The sequence below is a fragment of the Brachyhypopomus gauderio genome, chromosome 18 (assembly GCF_052324685.1).
Source record: "Brachyhypopomus gauderio isolate BG-103 chromosome 18, BGAUD_0.2, whole genome shotgun sequence".
Taxonomy (NCBI): domain Eukaryota; kingdom Metazoa; phylum Chordata; class Actinopteri; order Gymnotiformes; family Hypopomidae; genus Brachyhypopomus; species Brachyhypopomus gauderio.
Window position 1 is genome coordinate 8,599,308 of NC_135228.1, and position 20,024 is coordinate 8,619,331.

Sequence of the window (20,024 nt, forward strand, 5' to 3'; positions counted from 1 at the left end):
ACAACCACCACCGCTTCATTACACAAAAGACACACCGGTTTTTCTCCTTGAAGCACAAGCATGTATTCGCTTTCCCATCATTCTTGAAACACCCATCCATCTGCATCGAATTTTCTCTTCCTGGACATTTTAGGATCATTATTTGTATTTCTCAATTACACTTATTTGGAAAATCGCATTGATGTGCAGTGTCTAGATGCCGTGGGTATTCGTGGGTAACATTATTGTGAGAAATGTAGTTTTTGGTCACTGCATTTCACTTGTCTTTTAAACAATTAGGCTTTTTAAGCTCTCGCGGTCCACATGAAATGACGTGGCAGGCCACATTCGAGTTTGACACCCCTGATCCCAACATTCTTCCACTTTTCCACACAAATCTCCATGTTTCTCCGGGACACTGATCTTTTTTGCCTGTTTCCCTGCAGCTTGGTGTTGTGTGTGCTCTGCACTCCACTCTTCCCTTTACGGATGTGAGCAGGTGAGAGAGCATGTGTGATTAAACCTGGAACTCACTCTGAGGACTGAAAGCTAAGTGTTCTTTGAGATTTTTCTATATGACCTAGTTATACAATACTGAATGTAATATGATCCTAAACACCATCTACTATGGGAGCACTTCTTCCTGGCTCTAACTGCTCTTTAGTATGTCAACTGACAATATTGGGAATCATTTAGGCACTAAAATGATAATGTTCATAAAAACAAAAAAACATGCACATCTTCAGTATACTTCCTGTGAAGCAAGTGCATTTTAATACACGCACACACAGTTTTATGGTACATTCAGGGAACATTCAACGCTGTCGTTGAGTTTGGGAGTGTGTAAGAAACCATCGACCGTTGATTGTACCTTGGGGATTACCAGTGATAAAACACACAGGCATGTGCACACACACTGAAGGGCTGGAAACTGGACCTGGTTGTCATCATGGCTGCAATGAACATTCATTGCTGTCGGTTGGTTTGATTTGCCATAGCCCACTGGCCAATGAGTGCAAACTGCAGCAGAAACATCCTCAGGCCCATAGAACCATCTGCAGACTAAGCACTCATAACATGTACAGACTAACTACATGTAACATCTACAGACCAAGTTCTCATAACAGACAAATACAATAAATATCTCATGCATTCTACTCAGCTCAATTTATATAAAAAAGAAGGTGGACTGAACTGAACCTAACTCTTAACTCTTAAGCTCTCTCTTAGTAAAACATCAAAGAGGTTTGTAGTAGTCCAATAAGCTAATAAGCAATTTAGAACTTCATCTGGACATTATATACAGTTAAACACAGTTCTAAAGTAGACATGCCCCCCCCCCCCCCCCCCCCACAAACACACACACACACGCACGCACACACACACACACACACACACACACACACATAAATATAAAGTATAAGTCTGAGAGAATACAATTGAATCTGTCAGCTTCCTGCTTGGATGCTCCAGTTTCCAAGGAGATAAGACCTTGTCAGCCAACCATGGTGCCCTTCTATCTAGCATAACCAATGGAGTGAAAGAACCAGGTCCAGACTGGACCAGAGATGGTATGTTACTGAGATAGAACATCCTCTAATTGTGTGTACTCTGTCTATATGCCTGATTGCTAAAATTCCTGCTGTAACTGTTGTTCTGCTGTAACTGTTGTTCTGCTATAACTGTTGTTCTGTTGTTCTGCTCTAACTGTTGTTCTGCTATAACTGCTGTTCTGCTGTAACTGTTGTTCTGTTGTTCTGCTCTAACTGTTGTTCTGCTATAACTGTTGTTCTGTTGTTCTGCTGTAACTGTTGTTCTGCTATAACTGTTGTTCTGTTGTTCTGCTCTAACTGTTGTTCTGCTCTAACTGTTGTTCTGCTCTAACTGTTGTTCTGTTGTTCTACTCTAACTGTTGTTCTGTTGTTCTGCTGTTCTGTTGTTCTGCTGTAACTGTTGTTCTGTTGTTCTGCTCTAACTGTTGTTCTGCTGTAACTGTTGTTCTGTTGTTCTGCTCTAACTGTTGTTCTGTTGTTCTGCTGTTCTGTTGTTCTGCTGTAACTGTTGTTCTGTTGTTCTGCTGTAACTGTTGTTCTGCTATAACTGTTGTTCTGTTGTTCTGCTCTAACTGTTGTTCTGCTCTAACTGTTGTTCTGCTCTAACTGTTGTTCTGCTGTAACTGTTGTTCTGTTGTTCTGCTGTAACTGTTGTTCTGTTGTTCTGCTCTAACTGTTGTTCTGTTGTTCTGCTGTTCTGTTGTTCTGCTGTAACTGTTGTTCTGATGTTCTGCTGTAACTGTTGTTCTGTTGTTCTGCTGTTCTGTTGTTCTGCTATAACTGTTGTTCTGTTGTTCTGCTGTTCTGCTATAACTGTTGTTCTGTTTTTCTGCTATAACTGTTGTTCTGCTATATCTGCTGTTCTGTTGTTCTGCTCTAACTGTTGTTCTGTTGTTCTGTTATAACTGCTGTTCTGTTATAACTGTTGTTCTGTTGTTCTGCTGTAACTGTTGTTCTGTTGTTCTGCTGTAACTGTTGTTCTGCTGTTCTGATGTTCTGCTGTAACTGTTGTTCTGTTGTTCTGCTGTTCTGTTGTTCTGCTGTAACTGTTGTTCTGTTGTTCTGCTGTAACTGTTGTTCTGCTGTTCTGATGTTCTGCTATAACTGTTGTTCTGTTGTTCTGCTGTTCTGTTGTTCTGCTGTAACTGTTGTTCTGTTGTTCTGCTGTAACTGTTGTTCTGTTGTTCTGCTGTTCTGTTGTTCTGCTGTAACTGTTGTTCTGTTGTTCTGCTGTAACTGTTGTTCTGTTGTTCTGCTGTTCTGTTGTTCTGCTGTAACTGTTGTTCTGTTGTTCTGCTGTTCTGCTGTTCTGATGTTCCGCTGTAACTGTTGTTCTGCTCTAACTGCTGTTCTGTTGTTCTTCTGTAACTTCTGAACCAAAACATTATTGCATTGCCATATCAAAGATGGAACAAGTTAACACAAGGCCTGAGGTTTGCATGCTCATCAGTTGAGATAGAAAGTGAGAGGGAGAGTCAGACAGTTCCATCTTCCCACAGGAAACAAGTGAATTTATGGCTCTTTGCATTTTCGAGTTACTATCATCAAATTTAAATGTTAAAAATGTTTCAACATCCAACCATATGAAAGAAAAAATCTCATAGCCTCTCAAAGTTCTCACTCTCATAGCCCTCATAGACTATATTGCCAAAAGTGTTCGCTCACCTTCCTTGACTCACATATGAGCTTAAGTGACATCCCATTCTTAATCCATGGATTTCAACATGACGTTGGTCCATCCTGTGCAGCTAGAACAGCTTAAACTCTTCTGGGAAGGTTTAGAAGGATTTTTGACCATTCTTCCAGAAGCACATTTGTGAGGTCACATACTGATGTTGGACGAGAAGGCCTGGCTCTCAGTGTCTGCTCTAATTCATCCCAAAGGTGTTCTATCAGGTTGAGGTCAGGACTCTGCCATCCATGTCTTTATGGATCTTGTTTTGTGTACAGTCATGTTGGAAGAGGAAGGGGCAAACTTCAAACTGTTCCCCCAAAGTTGGGAGCATAGAATTGTCCAAAATGTCTTGGTATGCTGAAGCATTCTGAGTTCCTTTCACTGGAACAAAGGGGCCAAGAGTCCAGTGGCAGCATGCTTTACACCACTGCATCCAACACTTTGCATTGCACTTGGTGATGTATGGCTTAGATGCAGCTGCTCGACCATAGAAACCCATTCCATGAAGCTCTCTGTGCACTGTTCTTGAGCTAATCTGAAGGCCACGTGAAGTTTGGATGTCTGTAGTGACTCTGCAGAAAGTTGGCGACCCCTTCACACTATGCACTTCAACATCCGCTGACCCCGCTCCGTCAGTTTACGTGGTCTACGTCTTCGTGGCTGTTGTTCCCAATCACTTCGATTTTCTTTTAATACAGCTGACAGTTGACTGTGGAATATTTAGGAGCGAGGAAATTTCACGACTTCTTGATCAGAAGAAGATTTCTTGATCAGGTGGCATCCTATCACAGTTCCACACTGGTATTCACTGAGCTAATGTTTGTAAAAACAGTTTGCAGGTGCTTAATTTTATACACCTGTGGCCTTGGAAGTAACTGGAACAACTGATTCCAGTAATTTGGATGGGTGAGCGAATACTTTTGCTTTCCCTCATATTTACCACTCCTGTTCCTCATATTTACCACTCCTGTTCCTCATATTTACCACTCCTGTTCCTCATATTTACCACTACTGTCCCTCATATTTACCACTCCTGCTCCTCATATTTACCACTCCTGCTCCTCATATTTACCACTCCTGCTCCTCATATTTACCACTACTGTCCCTCATATTTACCACTCCTGTTCCTCATATTTACCACTCCTGTTCCTCATATTTACCACTACTGTCCCTCATATTTACCACTCCTGCTCCTCATATTTACCACTCCTGCTCCTCATATTTACCACTCCTGTTCCTCATATTTACCACTCCTGTTCCTCATATTTACCACTCCTGTTCCTCATATTTACCACTCCTGCTCCTCATATTTACCACTCCTGTTCCTCATATTTACCACTCCTGTTCCTCATATTTACCACTCCTGCTCCTCATATTTACCACTCCTGTTCCTCATATTTACCACTCCTGTTCCTCATATTTACCACTCCTGCTCCTCATATTTACCACTCCTGCTCCTCATATTTACCACTCCTGCTCCTCATATTTACCACTCCTGTTCCTCATATTTACCACTCCTGTTCCTCATATTTACCACTCCTGCTCCTCATATTTACCACTCCTGTTCCTCATATTTACCACTCCTGCTCCTCATATTTACCACTCCTGCTCCTCATATTTACCACTCCTGTTCCTCATATTTACCACTCCTGTTCCTCATATTTACCACTCCTGCTCCTCATATTTACCACTCCTGTTCCTCATATTTACCACTCCTGCTCCTCATATTTACCACTCCTGCTCCTCATATTTACCACTCCTGTTCCTCATATTTACCACTCCTGTTCCTCATATTTACCACTCCTGCTCCTCATATTTACCACTCCTGCTCCTCATATTTACCACTCCTGCTCCTCATATTTACCACTCCTGTTCCTCATATTTACCACTCCTGCTCCTCATATTTACCACTCCTGTTCCTCATATTTACCACTCCTGCTCCTCATATTTACCACTCCTGCTCCTCATATTTACCACTCCTGTTCCTCATATTTACCACTCCTGTTCCTCATATTTACCACTCCTGTTCCTCATATTTACCACTCCTGCTCCTCATATTTACCACTCCTGCTCCTCATATTTACCACTCCTGTTCCTCATATTTACCACTCCTGCTCCTCATATTTACCACTCCTGTTCCTCATATTTACCACTCCTGTTCCTCATATTTACCACTCCTGTTCCTCATATTTACCACTCCTGCTCCTCATATTTACCACTCCTGTTACTCATATTTACCACTCCTGCTCCTCATATTTACCACTCCTGCTCCTCATATTTACCACTCCTGCTCCTCATATTTACCACTCCTGTTCCTCATATTTACCACTCCTGCTCCTCATATTTACCACTCCTGCTCCTCATATTTACCACTCCTGCTCCTCATATTTACCACTCCTGCTCCTCATATTTACCACTCCTGTTGCTCATATTTACCACTCCTGCTCCTCATATTTACCACTCCTGCTCCTCATCAAATTCAATCAAATTTAAGAATTCGGCCACATGGTCTGCGACATATCGCTGCTGCCCCCCGGTGGTGATTGTTATTTCAAAATATTAAAAAAAGAGGGGATGCAAGTTGTTTTAATTACATGAGAATAGTTGGCGATTCATTGTTTTGATTCAGAAGTCAAATGATTATATTTGTTAAAGAAAAACGTTACCAGAAATTATTAAAAACATTAAATGCTGTAATTTAATGTTAAAGCAGTGTTGTTCAAACTATAGCACATTTCACGGGCAGGTTGTGTGTGTGTGCGCGCGCGTGTGTGTGTGTGTGTGTGTGTGTGTGTGTGTGTGTGTGTGTGTGTGTGTGTGTGTGTGTGTGTGAGAGAGAGAGAGAGAGAGAGAGAGAGTCTTCTGGTGTGGGACCCCACATGTAGACTGCACGTCAGCTTCTGACAGCGCGTGGATCCACAAACGCTCCTGCGTATGCGCGAGTGGATCTTTGTTTTTTGATCCCCTTCCACAGGGAACTGTTTACCGAGGTGTCGCTTTATTCACCGACGCAATGAACAACCTCCCTCTCCTGGTGTCCTGTTTACTCCTGATGTCGACGCACGTGGTTTCCCAAATTAAGGTACTCAGAAGGAACCCTTTCATGTCTGATTTGTAAGATATACAGCAATCGTAAACAATCAATGGGGCTTTAATTAAAGGTAACTATTTATCCTGCTTAATAAATTTTTGCGTTTTTTGTAACATATTTAAAAAGTATGTACTGCAACAAGCCTTCGACTGCAGATAGGAAAAAAATGTTAAAAAGTCCGTCCACACTGTGCTAGCCTATCATAATTTCCCTTTTACAGTTAAGTAACTTTCCACTGTACGTTTGTTTAAACAGTGAATGAATTGATTCGAAATTGTATTGTTTCTATTATTATGGGATTGGAGTTTTATGTTAGTGTTTGGAAACGTAAACTGTTTGAAAAGGTTATGGCCAGCGCCTGCTGAGCGGCTCGTGACAGGTCAGCATGCGGTCAAATGCACGAGAACAAACCGTGGCACGAGTCCCACCAACTACAAAGGGAAACAAGATTGCGAATGAGAAAATGGCACAGAAGTGCCTCTCGGTGAAAACAGTTTGCAGTCTGTGCCCTTCCTAAGCTGCTTAACTTCCAGGGACAAACAAATATCTTTTACATTTTCAACAAAAAATTATTAATGTAACAGGCACTGGCCGTTTGTCTGTAGGTTTGCGCCAGCAGTTCGATAAGTGGAGTAAATCAATTTCGTTTGGTGCGCAGTGACCTTGGTAGAAGAAGACAGTTAATGGAATTACAACACTTATAGTAAGATTTGTGGAACAAGTAAGAAGACCTGTTTTTCTTACCTGCACACTGTAATGCACTTTTCTAACACTGAAGCCGTGGCGGAAGGATTAAGACTCAGGAATAAAACCGCACAAGAAATATCGTATCAGTGAACTGTGGTTACGTCAAGATACAACGGTGCGTCCTCTCGGAACAAGTTAATATTGTTTTAGTCAGAGAAACAGTCCTTGGCTTTCTGGCTGAAAATAATCCATCCCGAGGACAGCTACAAACGGGTCGAATTTGATTAATTACAAGACAAAAATAAATTAAAAGTAATATTTTATTATTTGATCTAGTGGCCTGATGCTTTTCTGGGATTCGAAAGAAAAATATTTTGGCAGATTTGTAAAAGTGTGAATTATGAGGTTAATTGGTCAAGTTAAGTTATAAGTTATTATTCGGAAATGATGCATTTTGAACAAGGTATGAAACTTTTTATTTAACAAAAATAATGACACATGCACGGATCTACTCTCATTTACTAGTGAAGGGACTGTAGACTTTTTGTGTGTATGTGTGTTTGTTTGTCACTTGGTGCATGTGTGGGATTAAGTTTGAGATGGTTAGGCTTGTCCAAGCAATTAGCTCCTGCAGTTGTTCTGGGCAGTCAGTCACTATGGCAACAACATACATGCATTCTGACCTGCAGAGACAGAATAGGGAGCTTATATCTGTGTGTGTGTGTGTGTGTGTGTGTGTGTGTGTGTGTGTGTGTGTGTGTGTGTGTGTGTGTGTGTGTGTGTGTGTGTGTGTGTGTGTGTGTGTGTGTGTGTGTGTGTGTGAGAGAGAGAGAGAGAGAGAGTCTTATCCATTGCCAACCAGAAGAGGATGAGTCCCATCTTGGTTCCTCTCAGGTTTCTTCCTCAATCTCTAGGGAGTTTTTTTCACTTGTCACCTTTGGCTTGCTCACTGGGGGCTTGGACTCAGACATTTGGTAAAGCTGCTTTGTGACAACAGTTGTTGTAAAACGTGCTTTACAAATACATTTGACTTGAGCAGGTGTCTGATTTGGTAGGAAAGGTGGTCTGCAGTGTACAAACACCATAACCCAGCCTCCCCCATAAAACAAATCCCCTGGTATACAAAATATTATTTCTGCATAGCTTGGTAAAAGCTAAAGTAATTCATTACAGCCCTCTCTGATTATTCCTCTCTCTCTCTCTCTCTCTCTCTCTCTCTCTCTCTCTCTCTCTCTCTCTCTCTCTCTCTCTCTCTCATTCGGTCAACTCAGATGCTCAGTGAGGATCAGGTCCGCATGACATCAGAGGGTTCGGATTGCCGCTGTAAATGCATGATGCGTCCTTTGCCACGAGATGCATGTGTGCGGTTGAGGAGTGGAGATGTGAAGTTGGAGGATTACTACTCCATAGAAACAGTGAGCTCAGGGGCTGACTGCAGGTGCTCCTGCACCGCCCCACCATCCTCACTCAACCCCTGTGAAAATGAGTGGAGGATGGAAAAACTGAAAAAACAGGCACCCCAACTGCTCAAGGTACACACACAAACACACACACCCACACTATAAAGTAAATACATGTTCATACACAGAAACTGAAATTCAAATCCTGATATTATCCTGATTATATAAATTAGGATTTAATATATAATCCTGATTAAATCCTAATATTACTAATCAATAAATACATTTTTAATAAATACTAATAATAATAAAAATGCTGCTCACATACTTTATCTATTTTACTCCTTCTCTCTCTCTTTCATGCACACACACACACACACACACACACACACACACACACACACACAAAACACTAATACAACTCTGGAGCGAAGTGTGTGTATGTATCTCAGACTACTGCTTCATCTAGTCTTTCAGCCACACTCTGTCCCTGTCTTGCTTCCTCTCTAACTCTATTTCTTGCTGTCTTTCTGTCTCTCCAACTCCATTTTTTTTGCTGTCTTTCTGTCTCTCTAACGGTACCCTAGCTGCAATCGATGGTGGATCTGCTGCATGGAACTCTGTTCAGTATGGACCTGTTGAAGGTCCACTCCTACATTAACAAAGTGGTATCTGAGATGAACAATCTGGAGGAGGTGAGTGGAAGCTAAATTTTATCAAATACATTTTGTGACCCTCAATGCTGGGTTCTCATATTTTGAGAATAATGTTGAGTTGTAGTGTACTATTTTCTAATTGGCACATTTTACTATATTCTAGCATTCGGTGCAGAATTGGTTTAATTGTGTAATCTATTAAGGTCTGGAGCTAAGGTCTGGAGCTTTTCGTGGGAGTGGTTCCATGCAAGTGTGTTCATTGGTCTCAGATGTGGCTCGTCTCACCATCACTCTGGGCTCGTGTAGTTCGTCTATTTAATTTGCGTTTACGCAGTCTCTTGTACTCGTCTTTGTCAGTCTCGTCAGTGTGTTTATGTGAATGTGCCCTGTCTGCGCAACTTCATAATCAATAAACATGTGTGTATGCTGAAAGCACACGCATGTGGCATTGGTATATAGATTGTAATTGCACTTTATTTCTGGGAACACTTGCTAATTATTGCACTCACACTGCATGTAGTCTTGTAGGTATTTCAGTCTTGCTAGGTATTGCTCTATGTCTAATCTTATATTTTGTTGTCTTGTTTCTAGGTATCAGCACTGGCAACTGTTTATGGCAGTGCTTGAGCTCGAGTAGTTTGGATTTAAACTTGTTTATACTAGATAGAGATGCATATTCTGACTAAACACTTAGCACTTTTGTAAGTCGCTCTGGATAAGAGCGTCTGCTAAATGCCGTAAATGTAAACGTATGTGGCTAAATCCACACATTTAACAAGAGTACATTTTACTTTTAACTTGAGTAGATTTTTAGACTAGTAACTTTACTTGTACTTAAGTAAAAAATCTTCAAATGAATAGTATTTTTAATATTAAAAACTAGTAAAAACTTTCCACCTCTGGTATTGGTGAAGGGTTTGGTTTGTGTACTGAGGAGTTTGAGGCTGTAATGTGCTGAGTTATAATATGTTCTGTGTGGTGATGTTTTACAATCTGGTGTAGTTTGGAGGTTCATTGTGGGTTTCAGCCTGTAATCTATAAAAAATGTAGAAACATGTTCATCATCAGCATTTTGAGGAGTGAAAATTGTGATGTCGTAATAATTCTTACACTGTGACACCCTAGAAAATAAATTAACTTCCTGTTAGCTCACCACATGGAGAACAAGGTGTTAATTTGAGACACACCTGTTCTTGGTGAAAATGCATGAATTACCTCTAAACATATGAATTACATAAATGTTTAAAACTTTCCTTTATTTTCTAACTGGTTATTCGAAGGTATACATTGAAACTGTTTACTTCTGATAGTGATGGATTTTCAGAGCTTCGGCTGTTGCGGAGGCAAACATTTGGGTGTGGGAGGAGTTTGGTGAGGCCATGGAAAGTAACTTTTGTTCGGCTCTGAGAAGATTCTGGCAAATCTTCAGGTGACTTAGGAGAGGCTGGGAAGCTGCTGACCTTGACTGGGGATGTCATTAGGCAGTGAAGGAAATCTATGAGGATCTTCTAAATCTGACCATCATGCCTTCCATAGAGGAAGCTGAACTGGCAGACTCGGACGAGAGTTAGCCCATCACTTGAGCTGAGGTGACCAGGGTAGTGGTAGGGTAGTGGGATGAGATCCACCCTGAATCTTAAGGCTCTAAATGTTGTGAGGCTGGCCTGGTTGACATATCTTTGCAACATCGCGTGGACATCGGGGGCAGTGCCTCTGGATTGGCAAAAGAGGGTGGTGGTTCCCCTTTTTAAGAAAGTGGACCAGAGGGTGTCCTCCAACTATTGGGGAATCACACTCCTCAGCTTTCCCGTTAAGATCTATGCAGGGACGCTGGAGAAAAGAGTCAAGAGGAACAAGAGGAACAATGCAGGTTCCATCCTGGTCGTGGAACACTGCACCAGCTTTTTACCCTTGCAAGGGTAACCAGTCCAGCACTCGCTGGATCAGTTTGCGGCAGAGTGCAAAACAGCTAGGATGAGAATCGGCACCTCTAAAACTGAGACCATGGTACTCACAAGGATGGAGTGCCCTCTCTGAGTTGGGAGTGAGTCCTTGACTCTAGTGGAGGAGTTCAAGTATCTCGGGTTCTTGTTCACGAGTGAGGGAAGGATGGAACGTGAGGTTGACAAGCGGATTGGTGTGGCAACTGCAGTGTTACAGACGCTATATCAGACTGTTGTGGTGAAGAGAGAGCTGAGCCAATAGGCAAAGCTCTCAATTTACTGGTCAATCTATGCTCTCACTCTCACCTATGGTCACAAGCTCTGGGTATTGAAAGAATGAGATTGTGAATACTGTGGCTGAAATGAGTTTCCTCCGCAGGTTGTACGTGCTCTCCATTAAATTAAGGTAATCCAGAAGAGACCCAGAGTAGAGAGTCTATTTGAGATACAGTCTTTCTCTTCATTAGGTCATCAAGACCAACCTAACCCGGGAAAATGAAGTTGTGCGAGACAGCATGGCAGTTCTGACCAACGAGTTGCGACAATATGAAAATCATTCTGACATCATGATTAGCATAAAGAAAGAACTATCCAATCTGAACCTTTGGTTGCAACAGAAGGACTCCAGTCTTAACAACAAGGTACATGCAGATAAGTTACAATTCTAATGACAGAACCGTTCTCTCTCACACACAATCCAATGCAGTCCACAAAAGCCAATACCTATATGCTGTGATTGCTGGTTGTGTTACATTTGCAGACCACAATTGATGGGAAGCTGAAAGACTCAAGCACATTTGCCACCAAAAAATCAGAGAAAGGAAAAGCTCCAGCCAAAACAACCAAGCCAGTCAAGGCCAGGCAGGAGGGGTCCAGTGGACTCAAGAGAGCAGAGTCAGCGGGAAAAAGCCGACCCAGCCAACAGCACCAGGGACACATTCGAGGCATCACCTACTACAAAGCAACCAAACCAGGTCACAACACAGGTAAGAGGTATGGAGACACAGAGAGAGAGACACAACACAGGTAATGTGTAGGGAGAGACAAAGGGAGACCACACAGGTAACGTGTAGGGAGAGACAGAGAGATGTGAGCCGAGCTCTTCTGCACCTTCACCTAAGCTCTGACAGCATGCCCAACAGCAGAGATATCCAAGTGAGTTTAGCCTGCATCTCTGCCATCCTGCCACACACAAGTCCAGATTTAATCCAGTTCATAACATACATACATACACACATTCACACACGCACATAAACACACGCAAACATACACACATGCATGCACACACAAACACACAAATAGTCTATGAATGTTTCAACAGATTGTGTTATGAATGCAGATTCAGGGCTGAAATGACTCATATGTAGTTAATTACTGTGAACAGTAAACAATCTTGATCAGAGAGTTAGGAGCCAGGCAGGATTTCACTGTTCCTTCCCCGTGCTAATAAATCTGCCACAACCAGTGACGGACTGTTATTCAAACACACACACACACACACACACACACACACACACACACACACACACACACAATGCTGACACAAGCATCCTTAAACAAGACTGCTCAACTCATGGGGACTTATCTGTTTCAGGCCAGGCATTTCATGCAGTGTGTGCCAATAAACACATGTGCTCAGACACACACACACACACACACACACACATACACACACACACACACACACACTCACACACACACACACATACACACACACACACACACACACACGTGCACTTGGGCAAATGGATGTCTCACAAACACAGAACGAAAATGCAAAATAATATTTCCTTTTCCTCACCTCACACATCTCTCTCCCTCTTTCAGACACTCACACAAACATGTTTCATCATAATGCTAATTTTATATCAGTTCCTGGATGGCATAGGCTACATTATCAGAAGGGTCTTACTAAATAGTATGAGTGTGTGTGTCTGCAGTCTATTGCCGTCTATTGCTGAAATTATATCCAGGTGCGACAGACCTATTTCCTCATACTAGACAACTGAAATTTAAGCTCATTAATTAGTCCATTCATTAATTCATTAAGTTATTCCTGTTTTGTAGTCTTAGTGGAATCAGTTTGGAGTTTGGTTAGATTTTATTGTCACTGTCCATGGTTATAACCAGTTAATTCATGCTTTTTCCACGGCTTACAGGTCTTGAGGCAGAATCTGATGAAGCTAACACGATGCAGGAGGTTGAGGAAGCCATCACACTACCCACCACTCTGTCAACATACACCAATGCAACTGCAGCAACAACAATGGCATCCAGCACTACAACTACCACAACAACAACAACTCAGAGCACAACAACCAGCAGAACAGTAGCTAAAGAGGAGCGAACAGCTCCAACCGTCTTGCTAACACTACAGGATAATACCATCAACTACACACCTACTGTAGCAGGTACAACCAGCTTCCCAACACTGGATAACACCATCGACCACACACTATAGAAGGTACAACCAACATCTTTACATCTTTACACTGGATAACACCATCAACTACACACTATAGAAGGTACAACCAACATCTTTACACTGGATAACATCATCAACTACACACCCACTGTAGCAGGTACAACCAGCTTCCTAACACTGGATAACACCATCAACTACACACTATAGAAGGTACAACCAACATCTTTACACTGGATAACATCATCAACTACACACCCACTGTAGCAGGTACAACCAGCTTCCTAGCACTGGATAACACCATCAACTACACACTATAGAAGGTACAACCAACATCTTTACACTGGATAACATCATCAACTACACACCCACTGTAGCAGGTACAACCAGCTTCCTAGCACTGGATAACACCATCAACTACACACTATAGAAGGTACAACCAACATCTTTACACTGGATAACATCATCAACTACACACCCACTGTAGCAGGTACAACCAGCTTCCTAACACTGGATAACACCATCAACTACACACTATAGAAGGTACAACCAACATCTTTACACTGGATAACATCATCAACTACACACCCACTGTAGCAGGTACAACCAGCTTCCTAGCACTGGATAACACCATCAACTACACACTATAGATGGTACAACCAACATCTTTACATCTTTACACTGGATAACACCATCAACTACACACTATAGAAGGTACAACCAACATCTTTACATCTTTACACTGGATAACACCATCAACTACACACTATAGAAGGTACAACCAACATCTTTACACTGGATAACACCATCAACTACACACTATAGAAGGTACAACCAACATCCTAACACGGGGCGGCAGTTTTAACCACAGACACACTGCTTCCATTAATACGGGGGGACACATGGAATGCAGTGCATGTAACCCTTCTTGCATTATCCTGAGGTAATCGGGTGTTTCGGGTCGCACAGTCACACTCATCCAGTCTTGTGATCAAGTAGCAGTCTCCTAATCCAATTGGTCACCCCTTTTCATCTAAGGGACAGAGAGAGGGATAGAGAGAGAGAAAGAGAAACTACATAAAAAAAACTCCAAATTCTTTTCCCCTTTCTGACTTAAAAATTAATAGGAGTGAGCTGGTCTTGAATTATAGAGAGATTTTTATTGAAAGTTTTTTACTTAGGTGTACTACAGTGTGTGTCTCACTTTGTTTCTATAAGCAGTTGTATAGGCATTGTAATGAAAGTCAGATTTCTTGTCACTTTGCCAACAGACTTACAGAACCCCTCAGACTGTCAGTGGAAGTGAATATAGACACAGCAGTGTCCATGCAGCCATACCAACGAGCACTTATCATTAGTTCATCTCTGGTAGAAACTATAGTAACCAAGAATATGTATATGATGATGAGATGAGCATTTGCAAATACAACGCCTATTAATAAAAACTAAAGTAAAAAGATATTTAAACTGAAACACAGAACACTATGTACAAAGTAGTCCAGGAAATGTGAGCACAACAAACAGTACCACAACCAGAGTAATGCACACAAGGGGGCGTGGAAAACTGTAATGTGAGGAAAACTGTGATTCATTCAATGGGGAGGGAGGAGCCAGAGGCCTAGCATACAGTTTTTGTGTCAAAGTTCGCGGTGGAAGGCGAGAGCCATCCTTCTGACAGTCTCTGTGTGTGGGAAGGAGCAGGTATCCAAGACGACGACCTTCAGGGAGAATTTTGTTTGGGCACCAATGTAGATAAGCGAAAATGAAGAATTTAGCAAGGAGCCCATCTTTGAGCACGCAAAACTCCTCTGTCAGTGGTCTCCCAACTGATTCATCTTTGCACGTAGAGCAGCGAGACCTTCCATGATCAAATCCAAGCTTTTACTAACAGTCACAGTCTGCGTTCCGACAGCTCTACCCATCGCATCAATCCAATTGGGCAATTTTTGTTGGCATTTGATAATTGACCCCATTCTTATAATTTCCCGATACACCAGGGCAACACATACTCCAATCAGCAGAAACCCAGTGATCAAAGTTCCAAATAAGAACACGTCCTCAACATCTTCCAGGGAGAGATGTGCGAGACACAAACTACGCCACGTCCCCCCTGAGTCAAACACATATCCAGATGAGAACGTTCCGTCTGGACATTTGGGTTCTCCCACACCATGACTCCTCGTGGAAAAATAAAAGTGTCAATTGCGTTGAGAGACCGCCTAATCAATTCCATTGTCTTTGTTCAAATTCGAAGAGTAGCGTCAGGGTACTCGAGACAGAGAAGCTAAGCTAAGCTAAGCACAGACCAGTGAAGGGAATGCAGGAGCAAGAGATAAGTGCGTCCGCCTCTTGTGAAAGCCGGCCCTTTTGGCCAGTCAGGAATTTAACACTGCCACAAAATAAATGGTGGTAAATGCTGTTTTCTGTTTTAAAGAGGTTGTGTGTGAGGGAACAATAGCATATGTGGCTCAACCAGTGAAACATCACAGCTATGGCAGGAATGAGGGGGCATGGATGAAGGACCCTGTCGCCAAGGACTCTAAAATCTATGTCACCAACTATTACTATGGAAACAATCTGGTGGAGTTCAGAAACTTAGACAACTTCAAACAAGGTAAGAGCCTCAGGTGAGGTGTATGGCTGAGTGTGAATGTGAAGCCTTTGTCTTCATCTTCATGTGCATATGAGGTTCTGCAGTAATGGCTTAATCAGCCAGTGTGATACTGTGACATCACATGCTTAATTATGTGCTTTGAATTACATAGTTACAGATAGTGATGAAACAATGAAAATTGTTAGCAGTGTTTGTGTGTCTAGTCTATTTTTAATTTAATAATACACGGCTATCCCAGTTGAACGCACAGGTTATCCTTCACAATTCAAATGATCTTTCTGTTGTAGGCCGTTGGAGTAACCTGTACAAACTACCCTATAACTGGATCGGAACTGGACATGTGGTGTACAGTGGGGCGTTTTATTATAACCGCGCTTTCACCAAGAATATCATCAAGTTTGAGCTGCGTAGGCGCTACGTGTCGGCCTGGATGCAGCTCCATGATGCCGTGTATGAAGACACCACACCCTGGAAATGGAAGGGCCACTCGGACATTGACCTCGCCGTGGACGAGAGTGGACTGTGGGTCATATACCCATCAGCTGATTACGACCACTCTGAAGTCATTGTGGTAGCCAAGCTCGACCCCAGTGACCTGTCTCTCCGGAAGGAAACAACATGGCGGACAGGGCTGAGAAGGAACACTTATGGAAACTGCTTTATTGCCTGTGGTGTTCTATATGCCGTTGATGTGTATGATCGGCAAGACGCTGAAGTATCGTATGCATATGACACACACACGGGTGCTGAGGCGTCTCCGGGGCTACTGTTTGTGAACGAGTATGCCTTCACCACACAGATTGACTATAATCCGAAGGAAAAGGTACTGTATGCTTGGGACAATGGACACCAGGTCACCTACAATATCACCTTTATAGAGCAGGAGCAGAAATGACATCACAGGAGACACTGACACCAACCAAGCGGCTGCTCCAGCCTGTCAGATTCCTGACTGGCTCATGTAATCTAATGTTCAGGCTGCTACAGCTGGATAATTTTGTCTATGTGAATCTATGTGTGTATGTGTGTGAGTGCATATGAATTAAATGGTGTTTTTGTGTGTTTCTTATGTAATGGGACCACTTTAAATTTTTGTGGTCTCCAAAATCACTTCAGTCTAGTCAAGTTTGACATTTAAAAGTCTTATTAAAAAAATAAATATGTTTTAAAAACAGTTTCTACTTTTGCTTTGTTAGATACCCCATGACACAATTTCAGACAAATTCTAGAATTACAGATGCATATTTAAGTCCTAAACAGAGTCCTAAAACTCTAGAGCTAATCCTTTCTGAGTGCATTAACCCTGAATCACCTGCTTCAGTATAATACCAAGCCTGCAGGAGAAATGTGCTTTTTAGTGGATACAAATAAAGAAAATAATAATAATAAAGAAAATTAACTTCTAACTGCATATTAACTTCTACAAGAAACACTTGATAAGGTTCATAAGTGTACATATAGTACCTCGTAACAGTTTTTTCTTTGTTTATCTCTGTATGGATGGATTAAACATAATATAAATAATCATAACAAACCTATTTATTAGTAACAGCTTTTATAGAAGTTTAACTAAGATATCAAAAACATTATATTACTACTGTCATGTCTGGCTCCGCCCTCCGCCCCAGTCCTGTGTCGTTTATCCTAGCCCCTCCTTGTTTCTGCGTTTCCTTGGTTTCCCTCTGTTGTCACACCCCTCTCGTTATCGCTTAGTCTTGTCTCGTTTAATTCCCCTGTTGCCTGTGTTTAAATGTTCGACATCCTCCCTGCTCCCTTTTCGGTCGTTCCCTGTACGTTCATTGTAAATTACTCTGCCTTATGCCTGTTCCCTTGAGTACTCTGTCTAATCCTCTTTGTTTGTGTAATCCCGGTTCCTGTTTTATATTGCATCTTTCGCAGTTATTTCATTCTTAGTTTGCTTTATGCCTATCTTTGCACCCTCTTTGTTCTGTCTCCCTTTAATGTACATTGATCTCTGTTGTTGTTGTTGGTTAGTCCTTACCTTAATTCCTCCAAATGTTCTCTGTTCTTTGTCTGTCCGTTTAGTTTTGTTTTGGGTGGGTTTTGTATTTGTATTGTTGCTGTGTATGCTTGTGTGTTGTATTCCCTCGCAGTTTGTTAGTTGCAGTCTGTGTATCCCATGTAGTTTGTATTTTCTTGTGCTTTGTTCTGTGCTTTTTGTCGTGGTTGCTTATTAAAATATTCTACTGCTGCATTTGCGTCATGCCTGCTCATTTAAAAACTTCTATAAACCCATGTGTATGTACTTTTTTGGGTGCGTGCTTTCTGCGTTTAGATGTGGAAGATTGTGGTCTCTAACTAGATGCTCAGGAAACGTGAACCTAATGTTCCACATAAGGCTCGATTTGAATCTCAAGGTCTTTCCCAGACGCGTGTTCACTAATGGCAGTATTACAGTATTAAATGTGTGTAATATGTAATGCTACCTCCAACTTGCAGTATGTTTTGGATGTCAAAATCAAATTTATTTATATAGCACTTTTTACAACACATGTTGTCATAAAAGAACTTTGCAATCGCATGGGTCCAGATCCCTAATGAGCAAGACAAAGGTGACGGTGGCAAGGAAAAACTCCCTATGATGGTGGGGATTAGGAAGAAACCTTTGGAGGACCAAGACTCAAAAGGGAACCCATCCTTCATTGGGTGGCCTGTTGGCACAAGTCCGTATTTGTGGTCAAAAGGTAGTTCTATAGTTATGGTTCTAGTTCCCTGGCCAAGTAGTCCACAGTCCCTTCAGATGGTGAGCCTCGGGTAGGAGCTAGCCTCAGCACGTCCTCTTGCAGCAATGGCACATCCAACCCTGGCATCAGTACATCCACCGGCAAGCCAGACCATCTCCTAGGTGCTTGCATGCAATCGTCTTGGGTAGAAGCATGCACAAAGATGGACCATACAGGTTGACAACCATTGATTGCCATTGATTTAAACATACATAGCTCATGTGCCAGTGATTAGCATGTGGCTCTGGATGGCTTCTGACGTTGCTTTCCTGCCAAGTCATTGTCACAACTAGAATGATTCCATGACACAGCTGGATGACAGCATCAACATCTCAGATTACCAGAAGTCTCAACGTCTGGTGGCCTCCGAGCCCCACACCTAAATAGGTGAGTCTTAAGTCTAGATTTAGAGATTGGAACTGTTAGAATCTCTTGGAGCTGGAAGGCTATTCAATAATTGAGGGGCTTTAAAGAAGAAAGCTCTGCATCCTGATGTAGTCTTACAAACTATCATTTGGAACTATCAAAAATCCAGCATTTTGGGAGCGCAAAGAGCGAGATGGGTTGTAGTAAGCAATGAGTTCACTCAGAAATTTAACGCCTTATAGGTCAACAGAAGAATTTTTTATTCATTTCGATATTTAATCGGAAGCCAGTGTAATGCCTTAGTTATGACTCCAGCTGCAGTTTTAGCTTCTTTATGGCCTGTTTAGGGCATCCAATTAGAAGATTATTACAGTAGTCCAATCTTGACGAGACAAAAGCATGGACCAGCTTCTCTGCATCAGCTAATGAAAGTGTCTCAGCTTGGCGATATTATGTAAATGGAAAAAGGCAGCCTTAATGACATTGCATATGTGTGTGTCAAATGAAAAATCCGAATCAATAGCGACATCAAACCTTTTTGTGGTAGATTTAGGTGTTACTGAAAAGCCATCTAGGGTAAGGGGAATATCAGCCCAATTGCTTCTAGCAGCTTTGCGCCCAAGAATCAATGTGAAGGTAATGTAGCACTGCCAAAAACAAAATGCCTTTTAGTGCAGATCAATTCGTGTGAGAGTTTGGTCCTGCTGAAGTCCCAGTGTTGACATAATTGTGATACACTAATGACAATACAGGGGTGCTCGTAAAGTTGCTTATGTCATTGATCAGAAAGTAATCTCACCATTGTGCTATTAAAAACAAACTTCACAAAAGTGCAGTGTAGGAAAGATGAAATTATGTCCTGTTGCATGTGACTGTATGTATATAATGTAAAAT

At 41.9% G+C, this 20,024-nt stretch overlaps 1 protein-coding gene across 4 annotated transcripts; it reads left to right on the forward strand.

The window, feature by feature from the left end:
• Positions 1-6,060: 6,060 nt before the first annotated feature.
• LOC143482145 (olfactomedin-like protein 2A) lies at positions 6,061-18,233 on the forward strand. Of its 4 annotated transcripts, none has more exons than XM_076980414.1 (8): positions 6,061-6,289; positions 8,257-8,517; positions 8,973-9,080; positions 11,452-11,625; positions 11,745-11,970; positions 13,144-13,395; positions 15,841-16,020; positions 16,308-18,233. In XM_076980414.1, exons 1-8 carry the CDS (start codon positions 6,221-6,223, stop codon positions 16,913-16,915), a joined length of 1,878 nt encoding a protein of 625 aa, XP_076836529.1. In that variant the 5' UTR covers positions 6,061-6,220; the 3' UTR covers positions 16,916-18,233. The 4 variants fall into 4 exon arrangements, with proteins under 4 accessions (XP_076836529.1, XP_076836532.1, XP_076836530.1 ...); XM_076980415.1 differs by lacking the exon at positions 6,061-6,289 and adding an exon at positions 6,773-7,019; XM_076980416.1 differs by lacking the exon at positions 6,061-6,289 and adding an exon at positions 7,032-7,160.
• Positions 18,234-20,024: the final 1,791 nt, after the last annotated feature.

Excerpts from the sequence above, each read along its gene's own strand:
- LOC143482145 (XM_076980414.1), top strand. The coding sequence starts at position 6,221 with ATGAACAACCTCCCTCTCCTGGTGTCCTGTTTACTCCTGATGTCGACG. Across the intron at positions 6,290-8,256 it reads ACGTGGTTTCCCAAATTAAG|ATGCTCAGTGAGGATCAGGT; the intron begins GTACTCAGAAGG and ends CGGTCAACTCAG. Across the intron at positions 16,021-16,307 it reads CTTAGACAACTTCAAACAAG|GCCGTTGGAGTAACCTGTAC; the intron begins GTAAGAGCCTCA and ends TTTCTGTTGTAG.